This window comes from Triticum urartu, chromosome 7A (genome assembly GCF_056163025.1).
Source record: "Triticum urartu cultivar PI428250 chromosome 7A, HENAU_Tu73, whole genome shotgun sequence".
Classification (NCBI taxonomy): Eukaryota; Viridiplantae; Streptophyta; class Magnoliopsida; order Poales; family Poaceae; genus Triticum; species Triticum urartu.
In genome coordinates, this window is record NC_141879.1 from 21,208,184 (window position 1) to 21,235,330 (window position 27,147).

At 40.9% G+C, this 27,147-nt stretch overlaps 2 protein-coding genes across 3 annotated transcripts; both read right to left on the reverse strand.

Moving 5' to 3' along the window:
- Positions 1-13,386: 13,386 nt before the first annotated feature.
- LOC125521375 (B3 domain-containing protein Os06g0112300-like) lies at positions 13,387-15,422 on the reverse strand. Of its 2 annotated transcripts, none has more exons than XM_087534623.1 (3): positions 14,478-15,422; positions 14,220-14,318; positions 13,387-14,094 (listed from the first exon to the last, which is right to left on the reverse strand). In XM_087534623.1, exons 1-3 carry the CDS (start codon positions 14,478-14,480, stop codon positions 13,768-13,770), a joined length of 429 nt encoding a protein of 142 aa, XP_087390749.1. In that variant the 5' UTR covers positions 14,481-15,422; the 3' UTR covers positions 13,387-13,767. The 2 variants fall into 2 exon arrangements, with proteins under 2 accessions (XP_087390749.1, XP_048542393.1); XM_048686436.2 differs by having other exon boundaries at positions 13,390-14,094; positions 14,220-14,321.
- A 136-nt stretch (positions 15,423-15,558) lies between these two features.
- LOC125521374 (5'-methylthioadenosine/S-adenosylhomocysteine nucleosidase) lies at positions 15,559-19,309 on the reverse strand. The gene is made up of 8 exons (XM_048686435.2): positions 19,088-19,309; positions 18,936-19,005; positions 18,391-18,482; positions 18,128-18,234; positions 17,969-18,043; positions 17,545-17,619; positions 16,933-17,025; positions 15,559-16,190 (listed from the first exon to the last, which is right to left on the reverse strand). Exons 1-8 carry the CDS (start codon positions 19,161-19,163, stop codon positions 15,993-15,995), a joined length of 786 nt encoding a protein of 261 aa, XP_048542392.1. The 5' UTR covers positions 19,164-19,309; the 3' UTR covers positions 15,559-15,992.
- Between the last annotated feature and the right edge of the window lie 7,838 nt (positions 19,310-27,147).

The window sequence follows — 27,147 nt, forward strand, 5'->3', positions numbered from 1 at the left end:
TTGTACAGATCCCTCCACCTGGATCTGCGTCCTTCATTTCTAATCCCACGGTCCAGGTTCGTTTTTTTTTCTATTTTTGGACCTGATGCTTACATTCTATTATAGTTGCTCCCGGTTCTTCCCCTGATCCTTCTCCTAGTGGCCACTAATACCTGTTCTTTAAAATATAGCTGCCCCTTCTGTCTAGGTCAAGTGATTTGTTTCGGCCATGCCCAAATAATTAAAAAAACTATATACTCTTCCAACAAAAAATAACCATCTGTAACCCCTAAAAAACAAAACTAACATTTGTAAAAAAAATCAACACGATAAAAATATTTTTTTAAATGATCAGAGTTTTACATGTATTCACACTTTGTTTGGTTTCAAAAAGTATGTCCGCACTTTTTAAAAAGGTTATAAATTCCAAGAAGAATTACTAAAAATAATCCATTCAAAAATGTACACCAAAATAAAAAATCCTTTTCAAAGAAAGTTCTTAAAAAATGTCCTTCTTCAAACAAATGCACTAATTTTCATAAAAACAATAACTTGCTTGCATACTGCCATAGACCTGGTGGGTCTCGACTGTCCGCCTCTCCACGTATAGTCCTCTCCAGATTCCTCTCGTTTGTTCAGCATGCTCACAACGGCAGACATTGAGCCTAAGTGATCTCTCAAACTTATAAAGCTGAGTGAGAATGGGAAGCGTCTGGAAGGGAAAACCCGTTGGGTAGCAATTCATAAGGAGGAACTGCATCTAGAGATGAAGGAAAAGCTTAATGGAATGACTTCTCAATGTATCAGTTTCCAGATGCATCTCATCTTACGTATGCAAAGTTCCATGCCCATCCTGCAATGCTCTATGCCCTACTAACTGCTTTTCCACACAGATTATTCTGACATTAAAACTGAAAAAGTGCATGTTTGAGTATTCAAATATGGAAGAGTAAAAATGAAATACAGCTGTTTTTTTTGTGTGAAAAAAATACAGCTGTCAATTCCACTCATCAGAATGCTCAAATTGTGTTTGTATTTTCATTCACTATTTCATGTATTTGTACACTCTCCTATATCCATGCCGGAAATATATGAATTGTGAAACTTATATTTAAAAACTAACAACAACTCAGCAACCTCAATTGCTGATTTTCGTTGTGGTCAAGTTGCTGACAAGGTTCACTCCACAACAATAGTTCTGTGGAATCGGCAGAGATGTCCTACCAACAAGATTTGTGGGTAGATGAGGTTTCTGATGAGTTTCGCACTCTCCCAGTCTCTCCAATCATATGAATCAAGAGTGCATGTGTATGAGACCTTTCCATGTAAAAATAGTTCTTGAAATGATTTGACATAAATATTTCATCAAACCCTGCATGACTACCCATTTATATACCACCATAGGTTGGTTGTGTTCCGTCCATGTTCCAAAAGTCATTTCAGAACCTTTTTCTCTTAAGTTGTTGATTATTATGGAAACAATGCAAAAAAGAACTTGTATATGAACAATGATTGAGTGTGTTAGTATCATCCTTCAGCGCCTTCAATTCCCATAGCTATGATGTTTTTATATAGTATGCTAGCAACCACGATGCAACAGGAAAAAAGGAATGGAAAGGAAAAAATGTATGGTAGGATGCGGAGAGAGTGCCAAGGGGAGTGCGTGTCCAAGGAAGAGAGCGTGGACGGAGGCGGGGGGAGAGCGTATTGCCCTTGCCACCAAGCGTCACGATGGGGGGAGTGACCATGAGAGTTTCTGATGGATCTTGGGGAGCAACCCGAGGGGCCTTTTCATGCTGGTTCTATCGACTTAGTGCACACAGATGGAGAGTCTCTCTAGTCTAGCCGTATGACTGTCTTGTAATGCGGTAAAACCCACCACTGCTTCTAACTCCTGGCAGCTTCTATCCACCAAAACCTAAACAGAATTTGCCCAAATAAAATCGTATGCACTCGTCCTTAGCCTAGAAGGAACTGGGGAGACTTGACGCTTTTTCAATAAATGGGAAAAAGAATGGTTACAGGTCTAAGAAAACCAACCTTGAATAGGGTAAACAAAAAAGCAACCAACGTCAATGATCCAATGCTATAATTGAAGGTTAGAAGTATAAACATACGGCTATTATGTATTGATATAACAACTAAAGATATTGAAATGACTTTTGGAACATGAACATACGGCTTAAACCAATGCTTGCCACATATCCCAAGCCTCCCCTACATCGTACTCTATAAACCACATGAGGGTCCATATTCAGGCTTTCCATAATTTTTCAGAATTTTTTGGGATGAAAGTTATGATTTTTCACATTACGGGTAATGTGATTAGACAAAAGCAATTTGAGGGGAGCTAAGCAAGATTAAGTTTGGCATGACTTGCACCAGTTCCTTCTTGATAGTACTACTGACGTATGAAAATTGTTGCCACACATTTTTCTAGAGCCGTGGAGCGAAGGACAACATTGCGCTGAAGGCGATTTAGGAATCTCTTAGAGTCTCCATGCAGCTATCATGCAGCAAAAAACCTTATAATTAAGCTTGACACTGCATTTATAATTCGCTTTAAGTTTTTCTTTGACTTTAATCTTTCCTAGGCTGATAAAATTGGCATGAATGGCTGTAAGACTACTGTATGTTCGTTGGGGGATTTATTGATGTTAAATGTGGGGATCCCAGTGCCTTTCATCGAAAAATGATTACACCGTAGCAGAGTAATGGAGGCATGCCAGCTCATGGAGGACAGCGAGGTATGCCTTGCGACAGGGGTGCAGGGCGGCGCCCGATCCGCCCCGCTTCGTATGCAAAATAGGTTTTGGTTAGTTATAAATACCCCTCTCAGATTTAGTTCAATTTGAACTAATCCTCTATTTATGCGGGACTATGCGGGACGCCCGCTTGCATCTCTACCTTGCGACCAAAGGAGTATGCGGCCAACCTTAAAAATTGTGCTGAGCACCTGCTTGTCCCGTGGTTGGCACATCTAGTTTGTGATCAGGCTGCTAAATAGAATGATGGACGTCCATGCGAGAAATCATACACACTTTTGTAGGCGTGCATTTCTTCTGTCACAGTGGGTAACACACTGAGACAGCAATCTACTACACGTTGACGAGTTCCGCGGCAATGAGGGCCTTGGTAATTTCTGATACGCCCACCTGTACGAGCTGGCTGTGGGCACTGTGGGTCTGTGACAAGTGGCAAGGTCCCATGGTGAATGAGGTTAACAAATACAAGATGATCTTCAATTTCTAAAAAAATTCTTCCCTATGTCTCTCATTCTCAAGCACCTCTATCTTTTTTTTGTTATATTGTTTCCTTTATTTTTTGTGGATGAGACATGCATCAACTGACTCATGAAGCATGGAGGGAACACAAAAGATCAGGGGTGCTATATAAATCCTATCGTTGTTGATGTCTCAATTCTATTTCCAATGGCAATTTTGCAAGGTAAGACTTTCATAGTTACTGACCATCTCCCATCCGCTGAATGTGATTGAATGACATGTGTGTGCGCTCACGTGCACACATACAAAGTGGAAGAGAGAGTGTGTGCGTCAGAGAGAGAAAGGTGATTGTCATTGAGTGGTCGTAATTTGCTTGTACCTTTTTTCCCAGATGAACAAACACTATTTTTTATTAGAGTTCTAGTAAAACGGCCCATGCGTTGCAACAGAAAAAAAAATTCAATGGCCATGACCACGTTTTGCTGCATCATCGAGATACACTATCACTCTCATTTTCGTGAAATCGTGAACAATTTTTTAAACTGACGAACATATCTGAAATCATGAACATTTTATAAATTTGTGACACTTTTACTGAGTTTCGAACATTTTCTAAAATCATGAAAAAATTGAACTCACAAACATTTCATACTATTTGAAAAACAATTTAAAAAAATTGTGAACATTTTTTTAAAGCATTTTTCTTAAATATGCGAACATTTCTAGAATCGACAAACTTTTTTTTGGAAATTGTTGGAACAATTATTAAAAATCATTTTTTTTATAAGGAACATTTTTTGAAATGCATGATAATTTTTTGAATCTGCAAACATTTTATGAATCAATAAACTAATTTGGAAATCATAAACAGTTTTGGAATTTTTTTGGATAATTTCCAATTCAAGAACATTTTTTGAATTGGCAAAATTTTGTTCAATTTCATTAATATTTTTTAATACACGAACTTTTATAAAAAACATGAACATTTTTTTATTTCCGCAACATTTGTATTAAAAATTGCGTACATTTTCTGAATATGCAAACATTTCTGAAAATCGTGAATATTTTCTAAGTAGACAAACATTTATGAATTATTAAATATTTTATTTCAAAATTTATATATGTTTAATTTTCGAAATTTTTTGAAGTCCCAAATTATTTCAAGTAGAAAAACGAAGATGGAAAACAAAAATAAAAAATAAAAAATGTAATTTAAAAAACAGGCCGTCGTACATGGGCCTGCCAAAACAGGCGCGTTGTGTCTTCTCCCACTGTGCAGAGCGCTGTATAGAAGGCTCCTACTGCATGGGTCGGCCCAGGAAGGGTTCCAAACTTTTTTTTATCACATATGGATGGCATTGGTGAGCAATATTCTGCAACTTTGGGAGCAATTTCAATGACATACCGCCAGAAGCAATAGCCCCTTTATTATTGGGTATAGATTAATCAGTAGCATGTACTGTTGACGTATAAATGTATTGTCTAATCTCTTCCGTCAGATCGGTCTTTTGATTGCATTGGCTAGAGCATGCATTCAGTGGGTGCAATTAAATTGCAGCTTACTTCGGTCCACGTTAAGGCCTGAGGGAGTCATACGTGAGGGAGAGTGTTGACGTATAAATGTATTACCTAGTCTATTCCATCACATCAGTCTTTTGGTTACATTGGGTAGAGCATGCACTTCTACATATAGGTGCCTGCAATTTATGTTTTGTTTATAACTAATTTTCAAAGATTTTTATCGAGAGCAAACCATGTGACTATAGTCGTGGACTTTGATAACATCATGAAAAGCAATATTTTGTCAAAACAATGCAGAGGGCATAATCATAACTAAGAAAAGAAGTTCTGTAACTTAGAAAATTCTGAAATACATAGAACTAATAGGAAACTCATAATTACATGTTTTGTCAAATTTTCATAATTCGATATATGCTAGCATATAATACAATTATTGATCATGTGGAGTTACAACATGAAGTTGTATTTTTTTAACGTGCAATGAAGTTGTATTTGTTCATACTAGTGTAAAATGAATTTGTACTCAAAATATTAAGTGAAGATAATGAATGAAATGTTTCATGGAATTAATATGGAGATTTACTGTTTTATAATGATTTTATCTATATGTTTAAAGTAAGAAATGATAAAAGAAAACACTTGCATTTGGGCCTAATGCCCATTTTATTTCTTTGTTTGCCTGAATCCCACTTCTCCATTCGGCTGAATGCTAGCTCACATTTACACTGGTCGCTGACTGCAGCCTCCACAAGCACGTGCACTATATTGATGCTCGGTATCGGTCCCATCAATGACGTGTTGATTGTGCTCACCATGGAATAGCGCTCACTATTCTCTCGTCAAGAAGAAGAACGACTAGGCGGCCACCTATGCCACTAGAAGGTGTAGAGTTGGACATAGCAACAAGGACGGCGACCGTGCCTGGCTACTCAGATTGCGTCACCATATCGCTCAACCGCACGTGTTTTCCAGAGGCCGTGTGGTACCACCCCCGAACCATTAGGACTATCAGTCCCATCTTTACAAACTGTTTCATTCTTGATGTCTCCTAATCACAAGCTATAAACTTCCTCCCTTTTCTTTTGTTTGTATTACTTTTGTTAATAATTGTGACGAAGTGTTCAACTTCAATGCATGAGTCTAGAGAAAAGAAATGACACACTCATGGGGAGCTTTATATAACTAGTTTTTTCCTTGCATTTTTTCCACTAGAAACTGGTGTGAGAGGGAAAGATGCTGAAACGATCGATCAAGCATGAAAAGGATGTACTCCATCTGTCGTAATTTACAAAGAGTTAGTTGTGCAGGGTACAGTTACTTACATTATCCATCTTACATAAGTATCAAAAGTATATTTTCGCTTTCACATTGAGTGGTCTTCATTAATAATGGGTGTCCCCGAACATGTCATTCGAGCAAATATGAGACACACACACACACACACACAGAGAGAGAGAGAGAGAGAGAGCCTTGCCATAAACAGAAACTTGATGACCGCGCAAATCGGCGATTGAGAATTGCTGAAGTCAGTGTGAGTATTTAAACATGACTTTCAACATTCCAATATTTTAGGCTTCGATATAAGAGAGTGACTAAAATAGTTCAAAGATCGAAGGAGTATAGAAACCAGAGTTCGAGCATTTTGATGTGAGGAACTAACCCGCAAAAGAAATGATATGAGGAACTAACTACAATATGTATGTGTTAATATCCTAGAGACGCAAATTTCATGTGATGCTAATCTGTGTGGCAGAGTGTTTAGCCTGAAATAGAATACTGAAGTATGGGCATATAGCTTATCATACATAAAATGAGATGTATCTCAAAGCAGTTCACTATTTATTCGGGAAAACAAGACACACTACAGAATCCAACATGTCGACAGGTGAGCTACATCAACAGAGAATGCCCAAGAACTAATCAGTAGGACCATGCATATGCCATGATCGCCTAGGCGACAATGAGAGTGGACATGGTGAGGAGTAGAACATCGACTTGCCCTTGACAAGTTGTTCCATTGCTGACATGCTCCTGGGTCGTTGGGCCATGGCTTGCCATCTCAACAAGGGTCTCAACCATAAGAGACTGTGCATCAAGCTTGGTGCGGATGTCGTAGCCACTTGGCATGTTGTCATGCGGTATTCAAAGCTTTTGAAAAGAAGGTGACTACATAGAGGATGATGGTGGAGGTAAAAATGGTGCTTGTGCCTGGCCCTGGCCAATCAACCAGAGAATCATCTGCAGCTGGATGGAGGCTTACCTAGTAGGCTACAAGGCACAGTTACCAGAGACGCAAAGCATTGCCCAAGAAGAGCACAAATAAGGCCGGACCGATCAAACGTAGAAGTCACTCCGGTTGGCACCCATTTCATCATAAACCTCCTATTTGACTCCTATATGTGTCAAGTAGGTTAGGGCACAACCTGATGAAAGGTGTAAATGTGCAAGCTTACTTGAGCAGTGTTTTCCTTTGTCTTTTTTGTTTCAATTTTGTTCTTTTGGAAAAGAGGTTGTTGGATTTTGTTTATGGAGCTGAATTACACATATAATCCTATTAAAGACATTTTATTTTAAAAAACTCAATGTGTATATAAAAAATATCATCGCATACTACAAAATGCCCACCAATATGGAAATATGAACAATATATTAAAAGAATGTTCATCGTATAAGAAAAAACTTATTGTGCATTTGAGAGTTTTTTCACCGTATATTAGAAATGTTTACAATATACTCCCTCCATTCCAAACTACAAGGTGTATCAATTTTCGTGCAACTCCATCATGTGCATGTTTGACCAAGATTATAGAATGAAATATCAACATCTACAATACACAATAAATAAAATTTGAAAATATTTTTCATGGTGGGTCTAATGAAAAAAAATTGATATTGTAGATACTGATGCTTTTTTCTAACACTTGGTCAAACATGGACATGTTTCACTATTGAGAAAACTAATACAACTTATATTTTGGAACAAAGGGAGTATAAACTATAGAAAAGAAAAGGCCCAGAAGAAAAAACAAGGGACAAATCAAATCCCTAAGAAAAAGGAAAAGAGGTGGAAAAAATGAAAGGAAAATCATAAAGCAAAAACAGGATGAAAAAATAGAAAACCAAAAAGAACAACACAAGAGAAAAGAAAATGAAAAACTACAGTAGTTGCGTAGTAATCATATTGCAGTGCAAAAATACACCACTGGGTCGTCCCAACTCAACTCTAACAGAGGTATGGCCTCACCTAGGTGTCGCTAATGGGTTAGAGCCAGTTTGGTTTGCGTCCTCACCACCGTGCCTGGAGAAAATCCGTGCCTGAGTTGCGCCTGAATTTTTTTTGTTTTGTGCCTGGGCAGGCTAGCCTAGGAGAGGTCCATTTGGTTGACAGCCTGGACTGAAAAAGTACAAGAAATATTTTGTTTAGTGTTAATAATCTGTACTAGTATGGAGCCCACCAGCCCAGCCAAATTTTTTAGTATTGATCCACAGCCAGGCATGCACCAGGCATCCGAAAGAGATAGCCTGGCGCAGGCTAACGATGGTACCACAGTTAACCCTAGGCTAATGATGATTCCAGGCTTGCTCGGCCAGTCACTCGTTCGATTGTTCAGAATGCGATCCAAACGGATGCCAGGCAGGTTCTAGGGAAACTTGTGGCCAGACATGAGATGGCCAGGGTGCCAACCAGACTGGCCCTTCGACCTCCTGGTCGCCGTCTTAAGCACCGGCTATGAGAACTGGCGCCCATACGCTTGCATTCTGGGCCAGCCTAGTATCACGGTTTCGTTAAAAAAGATTGAGGGCTGCTCGTCCCAGGCTCGAAAACATCTAAGGATCACTAATTTCATTCACGCGATCACAGTTGACCGTTCGATGGTTGAGAAGTTGATCGGTCCATGGTTGACTTTTCAAAATTAAGATTTTTTTTATAAATTCGAAAACGCAAAAAATGAATCAAATTCATGAATTCAAAAATGTCTACAGGCTTTTTAAAAAGTTCACAGACAACAAAATGTTCAAGAATTTGAAAAAAAACATAGATTCTGAAAATAAAATCATCTATTTTGAAAAAACTTCATTAAGTTTCAAAAAACGTTCATTGATTTTGAAAAACAGTGCATGAATTTGGAAAAAGTTCATCCATTTTGAAAAAAATAAAAATAAAAATAAAATATTTTTCTGGGATTTCAGAAAAATTCATGGAATTTGAAAACAGTTCATGCAATTAGGTAAAAAAAGAAAAACAAAAAAATATTAAATAAAGAGGAACAAGTCAAAAAAGAAAGAAAAAGAAACATAACTCCCTATTTATAGCTAATGAAGGAAGAATAAAATTAAAAAATAATTTATTAAGCACGAGCCTGAAGGTGTGGTAGTGGTTTCTGCGGTTCTGTGTAAATCGAGACACCTCAAGTTAGACCCTTTCGTCTGCACCTTTTTTGAACCATAGCAAGAAAGAAAAAAGGTTAATGGGCCGGCCCAACTCGGACGGGGTGTGTATCGGCTACCGAAAAGACCTTTAGCCACCGCTGGAGGCATCAAATAGCGAAATCACTAATTAAGGAGTACTCATTGCGAAGATCACTCCTACCTTTTCAAGTCGCGAGAAGTGATGCGCTGCATGTGCGCCACTTGTCGTAACCTGCGAGTTTTCTCTTTTTCGTAGAACCGTTTATTCAAAATGTTTTATCTCTTAAACCGTGCGTCCAAATTTTGAGCCGTTTTCACCGTTGGATTCCATGCGTCGAGAACTTTAAAAATAGATCCCATGTTGAAAGGTTTCGACAAACTTTTTTTTCATGAAAAAAACGGACGAAAAAACCGGGCCGCATGCACCGGTTTTTTCCTTTCCGAAATAGGCACGCCCGTGCCTCTCGCGAAATCACAACCGTGCCTCTAGTGGAAGCAAAATCGTGCCTCTCGCGGAAGTAAAAAGAAAAAAGAAAATCCGTTTTTGAGGAGGCACGGCCGTGCCTCTTGCAAAAGCACAACCATGCCTCTCGCGAAAGCAAAATCATGCCTCTCACGAAAGAAAAAAAAAGACAAAACCGTGCTTCTCGTTTTCCGTTTTTCGTTTCCGAGAGGCACTGCCGTGCTTCTCGCGGAAGCAAAACCGTGCCTCTCTCGGAAAGAAAAAAACAGAAAACGCGTTTTTTTCTGTTTCCGAGAGGCGCTCGCGAAAGCACAACGTGCCACTCGCGGAAGAAAAAATGTGCCTCTCGCGAAAAAAAATAGAAAACACGTTTTTTTGTTTCCGGGAGGCACGGCCGTGACTCTCGCGAAAGCAAAACCGTGCCTCTCGCGGAAGCAAATCCGTGAGTCTCGCGAAAAAAGAACACGTTTTTTAACGCAAAAAAAAGAAAAAAATTGAAAAAAATTTGTCCAAAAGTTAAGGAAGACCGGTGGAAAACCGAAACGTCAAAAAAAACTAAAAAAACCATTTAAAAAATGGAAAAACGCGTGTGAAAAAATAAAAAATAAAAATAAAATCCAGAAGAAGCGCCGGAAGCGCGACACGTGGCAGACGGGCTAAGAGCGCGTAAAGTGACGCTGATCGTTGCGAGGCTCGCGAAGAAACGCTCGTCAACTAGTTGCTCTCGTCAAATAGAGTTTGCCCTAATGGGCGTCAACTAGGATTTGCCATTCATCCGCAGAATTCAAGGACCAACCACCACAGCCTTGGCGCAGATTCTGGAGGATTTTTTATGCACATATCTTCTGCTAGTGTGATAGGGCTTCACGTCGATCACCTCGATTGTGAAAGGATCTGCTATACATTTTAATTATAGTTTGTTAATAAATAATATTTTTATTAACAAACTATAATATGTTTGTTTATAGAGGAAGTACAAAAGAACAAAGAAGATCTAATAAAAACATATTTTGTCTACAAGTAGTTGTTACTTTCTATTATAGTTTGTTACCAAAATACATTGGCTACAAGAACAAGGTAGATCTAACAAAGAACAAGTAAAATGTAGAGGGAGTACAAACTGATTAACAAAATACTCCCTCCGTTCCAAATAACGGTCTCAACTTTATACTAGCTCTACTACAAAGTCGTACTAAACTTGACACACTTATTTTGGAGGGAGTATAATATATATTCTTAAAGAGTGTGTACAAAAGAACAAAGAAGATCGAATAAAAACTTTTTTTGTCTCGGAATGAGGTCTTTAAAAAAAAAGATAACCCCGTCCTCTGTATCAAGACGATGCATGCAGCCATATATTATTAATAGAGCAAAATCCAGCAGCCGAATACCATCGACCCAGAAAAAAGAAAAAACAAACCATGAGGCCATATACCTCGCGACAGTAACTCCCCCAGATAACCACTAACCCTATGATACAAGACACAACATAAAAGAAAAATACACAACTCCTAGACTATCCCTTCAAGAAGGAATCACCACACGTGTGCCGATGATGGCGAGTCTATCACAAGGTTGAACTTCAGATTGTCATCCCCAAAGCAAAGCTTCAATTCATCACTTTCCGCAAGGACACGACACATGCGCGCGATCACATAGCCCGATCAGTGATATTGTGTTTCCACCGAAGTGCATAAGCTCGTAGTTGAATCTGTCTGTACCATTCGCCTTTATCCGTCTACCGACTCCTCGATAGCTGGATACCTCTAGAGGAGACAACGGAAGACAAAGACGTCCCATATCACTTGCCTCCCGCTACTGTCGCACCACCTTCGATCCAACAACAACAGGATAAACTTGACACCTCCGCCAGAGCCGCCGTGCATCACCTGCCGGTAGAAGGCATGACTTGACACCTCCGTATAAGAAGTCGTGCGTAGTATCCACCGGTAGCACATCCACCGGTGGCTTCACCTGCCGACAACAGGCATTGCCCGACAACTCCGAGAGAGGGTCATGTGTCACCTGCCGAGCCGCATCGAACCCGATTTGTTGATGGAGGGGACATCCCATACCGTCACCAGCCTCAGAAGGCTGTCACCATCTTGAGATCCGAACTCTGAGTCGCCCACACGACCCCGGAGTCCGCCGCTGTTGATGAAGAGGGGCCGCGACCCCGATTCCGAGCGCTAGAGGGAGCACCCACCGTCGCGCCAGCCACTTTCGTCGCCCATACAACGGCAACCGCCGCCGCGATCCCGCACCAAGCGTCGTCGACGCCGGCGGAAGCTCCGGCCGCCACGCGCGTCCTGCGATGAGCCCGGACACGGGATCCCAATATCCGCCGCCACCGGCGCCGCCACAAGGACCCAACACCTGGCCCGTCATCCTCGACGGAGGGGACGCCGCCACCACCATGGTCGGGTCCGGTTTAGCCGTCGCCATCGCCACCGCCAAGACCGGTCCGGGCTGGATGCCGCTGCCGCCACCGCCATCGGCCACGCCCAGCCCCACCTCCATCTTCTAGCCCCGTACAGCCGACCTTCACGCCACGACCAACTGATGCACCCGCGCCGCCAAGCGCCTCCGCCGTGCCATGGATCCGCAAGACGCCGTTGCTGAAACTGTCGTCCCGCGCCGCCCGGTATCGTGCGAGGAGAAGGGGATCCCCGCTGCCGCCTACGCCGATCGGATCGGCGGCGCATGCCGGCGGCGGCGACTGAGGGAGGGAGAGGCGCGGACTAGGAGCGGCGGCTCGGGTTCGCCACCTCGGTCGCTCGCGGGAGGTCTACAAATGATTGTTCATTAATAAGGTAGAAGAGAAAATTGCAATATTGCGGGTAGAAAAGAACTGAGTCCAAACAAACAGTACAGTAGAATTATTGTAGTTAACTCATTCAGCATACATATGGCACAACTGCTCCCAAAAATGAGTGCCTTTACTAATCACTGGATTTGGAAAGTATTCATTGCTCATTGCACTTGCAAAGCTAGCTACCACGTGATGGAGCTGCCAAGGTGCATCCATCAACCATTGTTTTGAATCCATGGGAGTTCCAGTGCCCATCATTTATTCCAGTATAACAATAGACCACCTTATTAAGCCGAGCTTCACTAAGCTGCACAGTTCTGCAGTCTGAACACCACCTTATTCCCCTATATGGCGCCAGTCACCAGCTCAAAGACGCAGGTGTCATGGACATGGAACCGGTTGTCAACAACAAAGTCTATCAACGTGTTAACATGCAGGTTGTGCATGTGGTCGGCTTCTGGCTAGGCCTCTTTTGCTTTAGAGGAATTTCATAGGAATTCTAGAAGATAGGATTCTTATAGATTGTTTTCTTTAGAGCCCTTTGATTCATAGGAATGGATTCCTATTCCTACATAGGATTGGTTCCTATCCTCCATATTTCATAGGAAAATAAAAAAGAGCCTAGACTCAATGGAAAAATTCCTTTGATGCAACCAAATGACATCTTGTTTCCTATTCCTACTCATAGGATTTGAGATACATGTCATCTCATTTCCTACAAGATTCCTATTCCTATAATAATCCTATCCTATGAACCAAAAGAGGCCTAAGCATCTCATTTCCCATGTCTCCTATTCTCAAGCTAACCTCCGTTCCCCTTTTCTTGTCCTTGTTGCTTTTGCTAACACTTGAGCTTGAAGCACGGAGAGAACACTCAATTGGCAGTCTTATATAAAATTGTTGTTTTCTTGCATTGTTTCTGCCGAACAATTGGTGTATGGGAGAAAGTGGAAAGTGGTTAAATAACCCGCGGAGCATGGAGAGAACAGACTCAACCGGTTGTATATAAATTGCTCTTTTCTGCCATTTTGGGCGTCTTTGTTTGTTGAAAATGTTTATCTGCAGTCAATTGCACTAGATATTTTTGCACGCAAAGACCTTCGTACAGATAATAACGTGCCCACATGCCATCGGCAGAAGTGACGAAAAGTCTATGCCTGGTCTTGAGCAAATAACTATCCACGAATAGAAATGAGGAATGATTATTTCTACACCAAATTACAAGAAGACATAGATCTAGCCAATGAAATGCAAGCTAATAATAATATGGTGGTCGATGTCTTACAAACAAGACACACGTACATTGAATGTATCTACATACACCAGCAACAAGTGCAGCCAGCTCTCACTATCGATGACTACTCCATGATAACGATGGGCTCGTCGGTGGTGTCTCCTTTGGTGCCGAGATCCTCAGGCTCCGGCAGGCCACCGCGTCGAAGCACCTGCACCTCCAGCACCACCTCCCTTTTGCCGCCATCTCCAGCATACCCGGACACCAGCTCGAACACACACGCATCGCCGACCTGCAGCCGGTTGTGGACGGCGAAGTGCTCCCAGCCCTGGTCGAGCCTCTTCAGCTTGGTGTCACCGCAGTAGCTCATGATCCACGAGCTCCCGCGGCACCGGAGCACCACCGCCGCGCGCCTTGCCGGCAGCCGGCGCTGGAAGTGGGTCGGGATGATCTGCACGGTCCGGCGCATGCAAGAAGCAGAGAAGATCAGGGCATGACCAATTGATTATGAAGCTAACCGCCATTGTTGCCTGCTACGAGCGTATGGGAACGTCACGTTGCAGCGCCGTATCATACCAGCAGATAGGGCTTCTGGACGTGCGTCTTGCACATGACGGCGGTGAAGAATGGCCGGTCACCGGAGAGTGGGGTGGTCTCATCATCCTCGCTAGCACGCTGCTGCAAGACCAATTTTTGCACAGAAAAAAAATATGTTCTTAAGCAAAAAACTGTGAAAATCAAAATATTATAAGTATATCCCAACGAGGGACAAGGGAAGGGGAAAATAAAACTGAGGGAGCAAAATATAATTCAGGGTGTGGGGGAGCAGATCACCATGACTACCAGAGAAGAAGAAGCCACTTTACTTGGATGCTCCACTGCTCATTGTGGAGCGACTGTGCAGCCAACTTTAAGGCTTCTGAACCAACCAACCAACCAGCAGTACTATGGAATTAAAGCAAATTAACCGATTTAGCACACATATAGACATATAGTACAGCTGCTCCAAACATAGGCAAGTATTCACTGCACTGCATTTCGTAGCTAGCATGTGATGGAGCTGCCAAGGTGCATCCATCACTCCTAGAGTTATTTTTCCTCTGCTCAATCCATGGGAGTTTCAGCACCCATCATTTATATTTTAGTTTGCCAATTCAACAACTCATCAGAGCTTCATTAACACTGCAGTTTTTTTTCTACAAGGTTAGGATAATGTAAGATCATGTAAAAAAAATCCACTCCCACAGTTCTACAAAATCACATACATTGGCTCCAAGTAATTTCATTTTTTTTCTTACGAGGTTAGAACAATGTAAGATTGTGTACGAAATCCACCCGGCTCCAAGTAATTTCATTTTTTTTCTTACAAGGTTAGAACAATGTAAGATTGTGTACGAAATCCACCCCAACAAAATATTATACATGCAACAATATATACCACATGTTACATTCACTTGCGGAATGTTAGATTGTTAGGATTTCAGAGATCAGAGATGCCATCGCTGCTCCCTGGAAAGGCGAAAGAGAAATTGGAAAACAAATTGGAGGTCTACAAATTAGAGTTTGTCGCAAGCAAGTAAAAGAGAAGGACGCAGAACACTAGGTGGAACGCAAGAGTAACTGGCTACCAGTGTACATAAATCAACATATTCTCAATGTTTATCCATTTAGTTCCAACTGCATTATAAGCAACTACCTCTGTAAACAAATATAGGACGTTTTAATTCACTACTTTAGTGATCTAAAACCAGTTTTAATTCACTACTTTAGTGATCTAAAACCATTTTTAACAGAGGGTGCATAAAATAACAAAAAAAGATCTAATAAAAACCATTCTTGTCTCTATGAGCTCTACAAATTAAAGTTTCTTAATCCTGTAAAAGAGAAAAATGCAAAATAGTAGATAAAAAAGAACTGAGTCCAATGAATAGTACTGTAGAATTATTGCAGTTAACTGATTCGGCATACATATGGCACAGCTGCTCACAAACATGAGAGCCTTTACTTCTTACTCCATTTGGAAAGTATTCAGCTGCCATGTGATGAAGCTGCCAAGGTGCGTCCATCAACCATTGTACTGAATCCATGGGAGTTCCAGTGCCCATCATTTATTCCAGTGTAACAATATACCACCTTATTAAGCCGAGCTTCACTAAGCTGCACAGTTTGTAAAATTCTACAAAATCCCATACAATGGCTCCGAGTAATCGCCAAGAATTTTTTACATAGGGGTTACGATAATGTAAAATCGTGTGTGAAACCCCCCAGGAAACATTATACATCCAACAATATATATTCAGGCTCCCTCAGTTTGTGGACCCCAGAACAGCATGGCGGAGTGTTCAGCGTTCAGAGATCAGAGATACATTTGCCGCTGATGAAGTCTACCACTTGCATGACTGCCTGGTCAAGCGCCATCGTCACGGAGATCAGGTTTTGCAGAAACTCCTCGGCTGTTGGCTTCTCCCCATCAACAATGTCAGTCACAGCTTTGACAAAGATAGCAGGTGTCGAGAACAAGTCAGCAACATATGCCACCGCTGCTCCCTGGAATGGCAAATGAGAGAAAATAAAACAAGTATGAGATCTACAAATTAAAGTTTGTTAGCATGTACAAGAGATGGATGCAGAACAGTAACAAAACTTAACATAACATAAATGGGTATATTAGTGCTTATCTATTTAACTTCAACTATAGCATCACCTAGCAAGAACTATACAGATCAGTAAAGAACTACTCAAAGCAATAGTTCAAAACAATGCCCGGGCTCATCTATACCTGATGAACAGTAAATTAAAAAAGAAGTAAAAATAAATAAAAATAAAACCTGAAATTTTTGACATTGAAGATGCTCATGTGCACAACGTGCTTAGAAATTTTCATGGTGCTTGGACATCTGAGGAGTTTGCAAAAAAAAAAAAGAATCGGCTATGAATAGTGTTCTTCAACACACCTGGTTTTTTTTTTGGTAAGAGGTCCTCAGATGTCCAAGCACCACGATATTTTGCACGAACTTTGCGCAAATGAACATCTTCGTTGCTTCAAAATTTCGGATTATTTTTATTTTTTACTATTTTTTGAATTTACTGTTCACACCGTGTGCAGACTAGCAGCATCCTACTCAAAGGCTCTAATAAAAATATAGGTGCCTACAGGAGAACAAGCACCCTGTCAAAATTTTAGATTTCTTAAAGTTGTCCTGGAGCAGTAGGGTGAATAAACTCCATTTGCGTGTTATTTGCTAATGTTTGTAATTCATAAGCTGAACTCTCAAGCAAAAGCATGTACCTCCATATCCTTGACTGTAGCTTCATTGCTCAGTATTGCTGTCTCATCATGGGGGGACATATCCAGAGAATCACCAGTTGACAGTTTCCCAACCTGAAACAGAGGAAGCACAGCAACTTTAGAGAGGTCCCTAGCTCCTGAGCATAGATATGCATTACTGAATGAAAACAAAAAATTCATTTCAGAAACAACACTGTATTGAAATAAACAGCAAGGCATATTCATGTATATTCATGCCGTCAAGTATGGCCAAAAAAATAATCCAGCAGATTGACAAGTGGCAACAACTAGCATCCAGTTAAGCCCTATAAGGGCATCGCCAACACTGGGCGCTAACCCAGGGCACCAGGATTTGTTCCCCGATCGATCGGCAGTTGGGCATTCCAAACCTGGCGCCAGCTACGGCATCGGCGCAAAAAGGGGAACCGGGCGCTTGGGATTTTTTTTGCCCCACAAGATAAGTGGCGAGTTCAGCGGACGGCTTATTAGCATCCGAGATTAGCGGTTTACACTGTAACAAGAGGCGCTAAGTTCCTTCTATAATTCTACGAGATTTACTTTGTTCTCTAAGCGCCTATACAAGCGCTTTCCAATGAAGATGCCCTAACTTACCTTCAAATTGAGTTCCTTCACTATATTCGGGGTTTCAAATGTTTTTCGTGCTCCAATTCCATAACTGTCAAAGACCTACACAAGAAAGACCATGTCAACATCAATAAGGTTTGAACAGAGAATGAAAGAATGACATAAGAGAGGAAATTTCTACAGAAGAAATAACATACTAAGCCACCACAAACGTAAGCATTTAGTTCCACATGTTTAGCCGTGATGATACAAACAGAGCAGAGAACTCCTACTTATTGGGAGAATATGGATTGGATTATTGAATTCATTTGGTAAAATTAGCTATGCACAATTCTGCACACATATGACTTCCTAATTTCAAACAACACTGAAGCTTATCAATGGAGTCCTCTTACAAGAAAATGGATGCAATTACACTGTGGATAGAGAAGAAACATAAGACAGGACTCACAGGAATGGGTATTCTCCTGTCATGGAAAGCAACATCTGAAGCTAAGAAGACATCCCCAATACCTGCTCCTCTGGCCTAAAACGCAGCAAGACAGAAGATCAGCAAAATTGTAATATGCACAAACAGTAGCATAAATGTTTGAACCAATGAAAAGACTACCTTAAAACCACCAGCAGTACCAGCGTTGATGATAAGGTCTGGCTTCAACAATTGTATAGAAGCATAAGTCACAAGAGCTGCGGATACTGTACCAACACTGTCAACCCCTGAAAGAGATTAGCTCTTGGTAAGGAACGAAGTTGATTATGGACAATTATATCAAACAAACCACACTTTTATGAGAAGTCGATCAGGAAAACTGATCCACAGAGAACATGTCCTTGCAGCCAGCTGGGAATACCGGCAAAGTGGTAAGAACTTACCAAGCACAGGGTCTTTTCCAGGCCAGACGAGATCGATGTGGAGGCCTTTGTAGTCGCCATGGTACCGAGTCCAAGGGGCACCTTTAGGAAATCTGTTAGGTGTGTGCCGACAAAGAAAGGTGTTAGCTTGAGAGCATCCAAAGAAAACTGAGGACCAACTGGTTCCAGCCTAATTCATGTATAGAGCATCTTGGGTTCAGTTATACAGTAACTAGCCATCCAACAAATCTGCTCAACGGAAACCGACTGCTGCTAAATTTTCCCAGCTCGCAATCCATTCCAGCAACAAATTTATGCTGCACCTCCGCGCAGACCCAATCCTTGCGGCAACAAGACAGGAAATCTATCTAGGCATACACTTGCATCTAAACTCCACTGTATTTTTGGAGCTGCGAACAGAGCTAGTGGGCTACGCGTATTACCGCAGAACAACATGCCAAGTAACTAACTACTCAACTAGCATGCCATATCGACCAGTAAGTAGCTGCTCATCCGTTTCTAAGTTCTGAATTCTGAACCAAAAAGGGGGAGGGGGGGGCACTGACATGGAATCATCGGCGGCCGCCTCGACGAGCTGGAACCGGGTGACGAGCGGGAGCGCCTCCGTCTGCATCGCTGCAACCAACCAGACCCCCACACAGTGAGCAAACAAGCATAGCACCAGGAGGGAATCTTCCACGGGGAAAAGCGCACGCACCTATGACGACGAGGACCTTGGAGATGGCGCCGGCCCCGGAGGCGGCGGCCGGCTCTTCGGAGGATGGCGGCGCCATGGCCGGAGGCGGCTGCGGCTGCGGCGGCGCGGGATCTGGTCGGCGACGGCGGCGGCGGCGGCGGGCGAGGAGGTGCCAAAGCCGCGGTTGGATTCCTTATACACTTCCGTGGGGTGGCATGAATGGCGCCGCTCCCCGTCCCACCTGCCCACCGGCCACCAGAATTATTCGGCCCAGTAAGTGAGGCTGGGCTGGCTGACTCACCTCCACAAGGCCCATTCATCCTGCCTCGCTAGACTACAATGGCGCCATATATCTAGAAAAATATATATTTGCTCAAAAAAATCAAGAAAAATGTATATGTATTACTCAAAAATAGAAAATATATACATGTATTATATTAATCAAAAAATAGAAAATATATTTGTGTGTGTCTGAAAAAACAAATCTAGAAAAAATATATATACATATGGAGCTAGTGCTATGTCTCGCTTATTGGAACACCGAAAGAACCCTCGAAAAACCACAGTTACAGGTAATAGCTCAACTGGTGTGTCCACTCGTCACCATATGTCACGTGCTTGGTTTTGGATATGTTTTTTTATTTTTCCGTATGTGTTTTCAAGTTTTAGATGGATTTTCCCCCTTTTCAGTGTCCGCTTGGTTTCTTACTATGTTTTCGAGAAATTTGTTTTGCATAGGAAAAAATGTGGTGCTTACACCAGAAGCACAGATTTACTCCGTGTGAAAGCACATATTTTCTTCCCTGAGAAGCACAGTTTTTCTACTCGGGAAAAAATTACGCTTCCAAAAAAAGCATACATTTGCTTCCGCGAGCTCCAAAAAAGAAAAAAGAAACATAACCTGGGCTTCCAAAAAAAGTTAAAAACCGCAATACGGGTTTCCGGGCTCCCATTTTTTCTTCCTTTTATTTGTATTCGTATTTTTATGTGAACTGGATTTTTGAGTTTAAAAAATGAGTTTTTTGGTTTTTGTGATTTTTCCATTAAAACTTATTAACAAGAAATCTAGTTTCGAATAACTCGGCATGAGAAATCAGACGGTGAAAACGGTTCCGTATTCAGACGCATAGTTCAAGAGATTGAACATGTTGAAAAATTAATCTATGAAAAAAGGAAAATTCCCAAATTGCGATTAGTGGCGTACATGCAGTATGACATTTGTCAAATCAGAGAAGGTGGGGGAGTAAGCTTTGCGAGGGGTATCTCTTAACTAGTGATTTCGTTATTTACATGCTAGTACATGGGGTACACCTCTCTAAACATAACAGTGCAGCCCATCAGACTAGACTATGTAAGTACTATATTGTTTTCTGTTTTGGGAACCTTTCTACAAGATTTCAACCGATTTTTTCTGGCAGATTTTCACTGTTTTATCTTCTCTCTTTTGGGTATTTTTGGCATTTTCTTTCAAAAAAAATCATGAACACGTCTTAGAGCCATGATTTCAGTCACCATGAAGCATCCAATTTGCACGCCCTCTCTGGAGCCAAAACAATTCCTGCTGATGGGCAACGCTTGTGTCTGTACTGTGTTAAAAAACCCATCTCCTGATGGGCGGCCCAACAGAGATCCGCCGAAGAAATCCTAATTCCTAATTCGTCTACCTTACATTTTGTACAGTCCATCAAAGAAATCCACCCAACAAAGACTAGAAATCTTCCCAGCGGAAACCGCATGTCGCTAAATTTTCCCTTCCTTATAACGCTGTGAGGTTGCTTCATTGGCGCTGCTTCTGGTCTTATTTCCCCACGGGCCGCATTATTAGGCCCCGTAAGTAGATTCGAGCTTGTTGCAACTCAACAACATTTGGCCCATTTATTTTGTGGGGCTGAGACTACTAGGAATGCTATTGAAGGATTGACCGCGAGAGCTATGTCTCGCTTATAGAGAGACCATAGCTTCTCTCATAGAAGGTTTTATTACCTCGCACAGAAACTGGGCGCGACCCGGTTATTTTTTTTCATCAATCGCTAGACTGCGATGCTCGCGGACGAGCAATGGATTCGCTAGTTCGAATTCATTTTTTTCCTTCTATTTGTTTGCTTCTTCTTCTCCGGGTTTTTTGTTTTTCCTTTGTTTTTTACCGGTTTTCTTCATTTTTTTCATGGTTTACTTTGGTTTCTCTATTTTATTTGCTTTTTCATTCGTTTTGTTCTTTTATTTCTCGGATTTCACCGATTTTTTGATATTTTTTCTTGATTTTTATTATTTCTTTCTCAGGTTTCGTTGGTTTATTTCGGTTTCTTTCTTCTTCTTTTCTTAGTTTTCATCGATTTTCTTTGTTTTTCGTTATTTCGTTCTTGGTTTCGTTCTTCTGCGTTATTTCCTATGGTTTTTCATTCTTTTTTCCTTGTTATTCTATTCGGCTTTCTCTGGGTTTCTTCATTTTTCTTGGTTTTTGTTGATTTTGATCAGTCTCGTTTTTTTCAGCATGTGTTAACTTATTTTAAATACTCATTCAATATGTTTTTATACACCAGAAACATTTTTATATATACGTTTAAAGTTTTGGAAAAACATGATTAACATTTTTTGAGAACTTATATTTTTGGATGTCTACTTTTTTCCATACACATTGTTAATTTTTGGTATACACTATCTAATTCTTTTTTCTAATACATGTATTTTGTATACACACCATTTTTAAAATACAAGATTAACATTTTTTAACACATGGTCAACTTTTTCTATACACATTTAACTTTTTTCAAAATGCTTCATTATTTTGTTTTCAAATGCAAGATTAACTTTTTTCAATACATGTCCGACATTTTTTCTGTACACATTTACTATTTTAAAATGCTTGATTAACATTTTTAAATGCTTTTTTAACTTTTTTTCAAATGCTTGATTAATATTTTTTAAATACATGATCATGTTTTTTCACACACATTGTATATTTTTTCGTATACACGAGAAACATTTTCTCTATAGACATTTATCATTTTTCAAATGCTTGGTTAACATTTTTTCCAAATATTTTATGTATCTAGTTTTTGTAATATATTTTATTTGTAATATTTGGAAGTATAAACAAAAGTAAAAAATGAATGCAAAAAACAAAAAGAAAGTGGTTGTTTTCTCTAGCTCCTGGGCTGGCCCGTCTCACGGTGCGCTTGACGCGAGGGTTCCCATCGTCTTGCTATAAGCGAGACATAGGGGCACCCAGACATAGCAATGGATTGCTCTTGCTCAGTCTATACAAAGCAATATCTTTAAATTTATTTCTTTCCTCACGCCTCCTAGTCCTATCTCCTACTATGTGTGTACCTGTATCGTCTCAACTGATGAACATCTCGCATGTTTCTTTTTTATTTTGGAAATAAACATCTCACTTGCTTATCTTTAGTGCATCTTATTTGTGACAGTGTAGTGCAACCTATATTTGCTACTCCCCATCAGGCCGGCCCTGAGATTTTGAGTGAAGTGCACTGTAGGTTCTTGAACTATTTCAGGAGTGTCACATAGGTTCTTAAACTATGAAAATCGTCATACAGGTTCTCGAAGTGCAGTAAGTGTGTCATCCAGGTTCAAAATCTGCCTGACCCCATCTGATTGGCCAGCTAGCACCGTTAACCGTGACATGCCGGACAGGGGGCCCCACAGGATAACGGATCTTGGTGGACAGTGCATCGTCGAACAATTTTCGTACGCGATGAACAGTGTATGGGTGACGAGTAAATTAAAAAAAATAGCAAAAAACAGTCAAAAAATGTTCACAAACGATAAATTCGAAAATCTTCACAAACGATAAATTCCAAAAATATTTGTTCATTACTTTTAAAAAATGTTCACAAACAATAAATTTGAAGATGTTCACTGACGGTAAATTTTGAAAATATTTTAAAAACATATTTGTTCACAACTTTAAAAATATATGTGGTTTGCGACATAAAAATATGTTCATGAACATTAAATTTGAAAAGTATTTGTTCACAACTTTATAAAAATGTTCGCGAATGATAAATTTGAAAAACTTTTGTGATTTGAAAAAATGTTTGTGACTTGTGACTTTAAAACAATGTTCGCGAACGATAATGTACAAAATGTTTATTAAACATACTTTTGATTCTTGACTTTCATAAAAACATTCTCAAACAAAAAATTTGAAAATGTTTGCGAATGATAAAGTTGAAAATGTCCGTGGACGGTAAATTTGTAAATGTTCACTAACGATTAATTTTAAAAATATTTGTGATTCACGAACATTTTTTTAAACTCGTAAACATTTAAAAAAAATGTGGTTCGCGAATTTAAGAAAATGTTCACGAACCCTAAATTAAAAAAATTATTGTGGTTAGTAACTTTAATAAATTTTTGTGAACGATTAATTTGAAAATGTTCGTGAACGATTAATTTGAAAATGTTCACGAACGATTAATTTGAAAATGTTCCTGAACAATAAATTTGAAAATGTTCTTAAACAAAAATTTTGAAAAATATTTGTTCACGAATTTTAGAAAATATTCATGAACAATGATTTTGAAAATGTTCATGAACGATAAATAAAAAAACCGCGAACGATAAATTTGAGCTGGTGCGCCAGTGACTGTTCAATTGGCGCTCTGTTTATCTCATATGAAAAACTATTCGCCGGTGCACTATTGACCAATGTCTGTTACCTTGTGGGTCCCCCTATCCGACGTGTCACGGTCAACGGCACCAGCTGGCCACTCAGATAGGGTCAAGCAGATGTTAGACTTGTATGACACACTTACTACACTTCGAGGACTTGGATAGTGATTTTCATAGTTTGAGGACCTATGTGATACCCCAAAAATAGTCCAAGGACCTACAATGCACTTTACTCTAAGATTTTTGGGGTCCGGAACGAAACTAAAACCTGCGCCCCCTTAATATAAACATCAAAATAGTACTGATAATACAATTTTGTAGCCATTTTTTGATATTGGAGATCTAAGTTGAAAATGCCGTCACTAGCTGGCATCCTTCTCCACTACGCTTTTAATTTTCTAAAGGGAACACTTTTCATACCGGCAAATTTAGCAGGCTTCCTTCTTGAGCTTTTTTAGGGTACCCTGTAGTGAATAAGGACCGTCCATCCGCAAAATCAAACGGCCATGACCGACCTGTACTGCTGCAATCAGGCCAACAACATGGCAAGCAGTATTAGTAGCACCGGTCGTTGTCGACCAACCAGTATACATGTTCTGAGGGCATTCTGGGACTTCTACGATTCACCTCGCACCGACCCACCCCGCCCGTTGTTCTCATCTATGGACTCTGGTAGAGTTCCGGTGGCAACCACCGTGCCTCCTCTTTCTTCTCCAGCCCGCCTTCCCTCGCTCAAGAAGCCCGAGTCTCGTTCCTTCCCCGTGCATGGATCCGGCGCTCGACTGCGTGGCGTAGGCCTCGGCCCAGACCGTGCTCTTCTTCTCCAATAGGTCCGACAGGACGGCCATGAGGCGTTGGCTTGCGCTCCTCCCATGGCTGGCTGAGCGCTCGTTTTATCTTGGTTCACAACGGCAGCGAGGAAACCACTTGGCGCCGTTGTCCGTCAACGCGGAGGCTTGCCATGTGCAGAAGTTCGTCGTCCCGTCCATGACGACCAGGCAGGATGGAGGAGGGCGTTGAGGTAGCCGTGGTCGCCAAGTGTTGGTTCCATGTATGTATGTATGTGAGGAGAGCATGGCGGCGATGGGAGCAAGCAGGCGATGCCGATTACAAGCTATTACTACGAAATAGGCTGGCATCTTGGCCCATCAACAATCCCGTTTCAACGGTGAGATTTAATTATACTGGTCCGCTCACGCCAAGCAGTATAGGGTACCATAAAAAAGCTCTCCTTCTTCACCGCACTTTTAATTTTCTCAAGGGCACGCTCATCATACCTGCAAATTTAGTTGGCAATCAGTTTCTTTTGTCCATGCCATCATTTCTAGCTAGTACGTCTATAGTTTCAGCACACGACAAGGAGACAACGCATGGGAGCAGATGGAGTATAGTGACTCGTTGGTCACTTGTGCAAGCGAACAGGCATGATATCAGTGTTAGTGCTTTTGACTGTTTTTTTTTTTAGAAATGGAGGCGTGCCCCCGGCCTCTGCATCATGACGATGCATGCAGCCATCTTATTAAACAATTCACGAAGTAGCACAAAGTCATCAAAGTATTACAAATGGAAAAGGAAAGTACATGCTAGCAATGACCGGAAAGGCAAAATGAAGGATAAACTTTCTAAACTCCTATCCTGTTATGCGACCGCCATCCGAACCGGTTGAATATAGCCCATGCTACCATCTCCCACTGGTTGCACCTAGTAACCAAAGGCTCCCTTGATTTGAAAGGAGTGAGTGATGACCACGTAAAGGAGTGCTTTTGACTTGTTGGACTAAGTAATTTCATGAATTAAGGATCTCACAGAAGAAATGTTGTATCAATTTGGAACCTAGGAATCATAAGGAGGTCTCGCCGACTTCTTTTTGCCGAGCTGGATTGCCAAGCTTCATGAGCTCTTTCCAGGAAGCTTGGGCTTGGCTTGTTGGAACATCAGGGTGAGCCAAACACAAGCAAAGCCTTCTCAAGCCTCGAGCCATGCTTCGAGCCCCTAGCTATATGTTCTATCTTACGTTTGCTCGACTGTGTAGCGCAAGTCACTAGGCAACCCGGCACGGCTTGTCGAATCGGCCTTTTCATGTCATACGTCGAAGAGCTCACTAGCCTGCTAACTAATTTTAGAACACCAACAAATATCACTGAGTTTATCATTCGATCCTAGGACCGAAGTAGTCAAGGGACATAGCTAGTCCAGAATAAATTCCTCACTAACGATTCAGAGCAAAGCACAAAGATTCCGGGTGAACATTCATGAAGCAGCACTGGCACGTGCAGCCATTGCCTCCATGAACCACATGTTTCAGCGTGTTCAATGAACCACTCTCATGGCAGGCATTGATGGTGAAGGGACAACCACACAGTGAAGTGACAATGTCAGGATGGTGGTTTTTGGTCCATGAGGGCCTATTGTGTATGGATTAATTGGTAGTTTCCTGATAAATATAAGTGGTAGGGGCATTTTAGTTGTATAATTGGTTCAAGTCAGAAAAGAACGAGCTGTTTGAAGCTGATGCTTTGCATCACTACACAATTTCTGGTGATATTTACCTCGCAGATGTAGCAAATTACCTACCTCAAGTAGTGAATGTTTCCCGTCAGAATTGACAGCGGTAAACATGTATAACAACGGTTACTGTTTCAAAGCCCACTTACTACCATAGGCTTTAGCAACACGACGTCTTTTTCTACATGTTGCATACAAGAGTAATGTATTTGATTCTTTACCTATGCCTTCCAGTCATACGTGTTTACTATCTTAGGCCTCCTTTGGTTTGGAGGAATTTCATAGGAATTTTAGAGGATAGGAATTTTATAGGATTTTTTCCTTTAAAGCCCTTTGGTTCATAGGAATAGATTCCTATTCCTACATAGGATTGGTTCCTATCCTCTACATTTCATAGGAAAATAAAAATGAGCCTAGACTCAATGGAAAAATTCCTTTGGTGTCAACCAAATGACATCTCGTTTCCTATTCCTACTCATAGGATTTGAGATACATGCCATCTCATTTTCTACAAAATTCCTATTCCTATAATAATCCTATCCTATGAACCAAAAGAGGCCTTAACTTTGTGTTCATCATCTCCCATGTTTATTATATAAAAATGTTCATGGCAGAGTTATGTGGAAGTGTAAGACATGGATGAATGAGAGATGATGGGCTTTCCTACGTGTTGACGCAAAGATGGGGTCAAATATATAGGAGGGAATGTGCTCTTTAGACATGAAGGTGGTTGGGAAACTTAACAAGATGCATGAGGTAGTGGTGTCAGCATGATTTTTCTATGAAAACATACATTATTTTTACCATTCAATTTCAATTTCATGTGTCTGGGATATGATGTCTGCCAATGCGATCAAGAAAAATGCCTCAAAAAATATTTTCATTTTCTGTGGGAACAAAATTATTTTCGACAATCCTTAACTTTTTTTCATGGGCAACAC

Bases quoted from the DNA above. Each gene is read 5' to 3' on its own strand.
- LOC125521375 (XM_048686436.2), bottom strand. The intron at 14,095-14,219 runs GTATGATACGGC...CGGACCGTGCAG, and splicing joins TCCAGAAGCCCTATCTGCTG to ATCATCCCGACCCACTTCCA.
- LOC125521374 (XM_048686435.2), bottom strand. From the start codon at position 19,163: ATGGCGCCGCCATCCTCCGAAGAGCCGGCCGCCGCCTCCGGGGCCGGC. The intron at 19,006-19,087 runs GTGCGTGCGCTT...GGTTGGTTGCAG, and splicing joins CAAGGTCCTCGTCGTCATAG to CGATGCAGACGGAGGCGCTC. The intron at 17,026-17,544 runs GTAAGTTAGGGC...CCTCTGTTTCAG, and splicing joins TGAAGGAACTCAATTTGAAG to GTTGGGAAACTGTCAACTGG.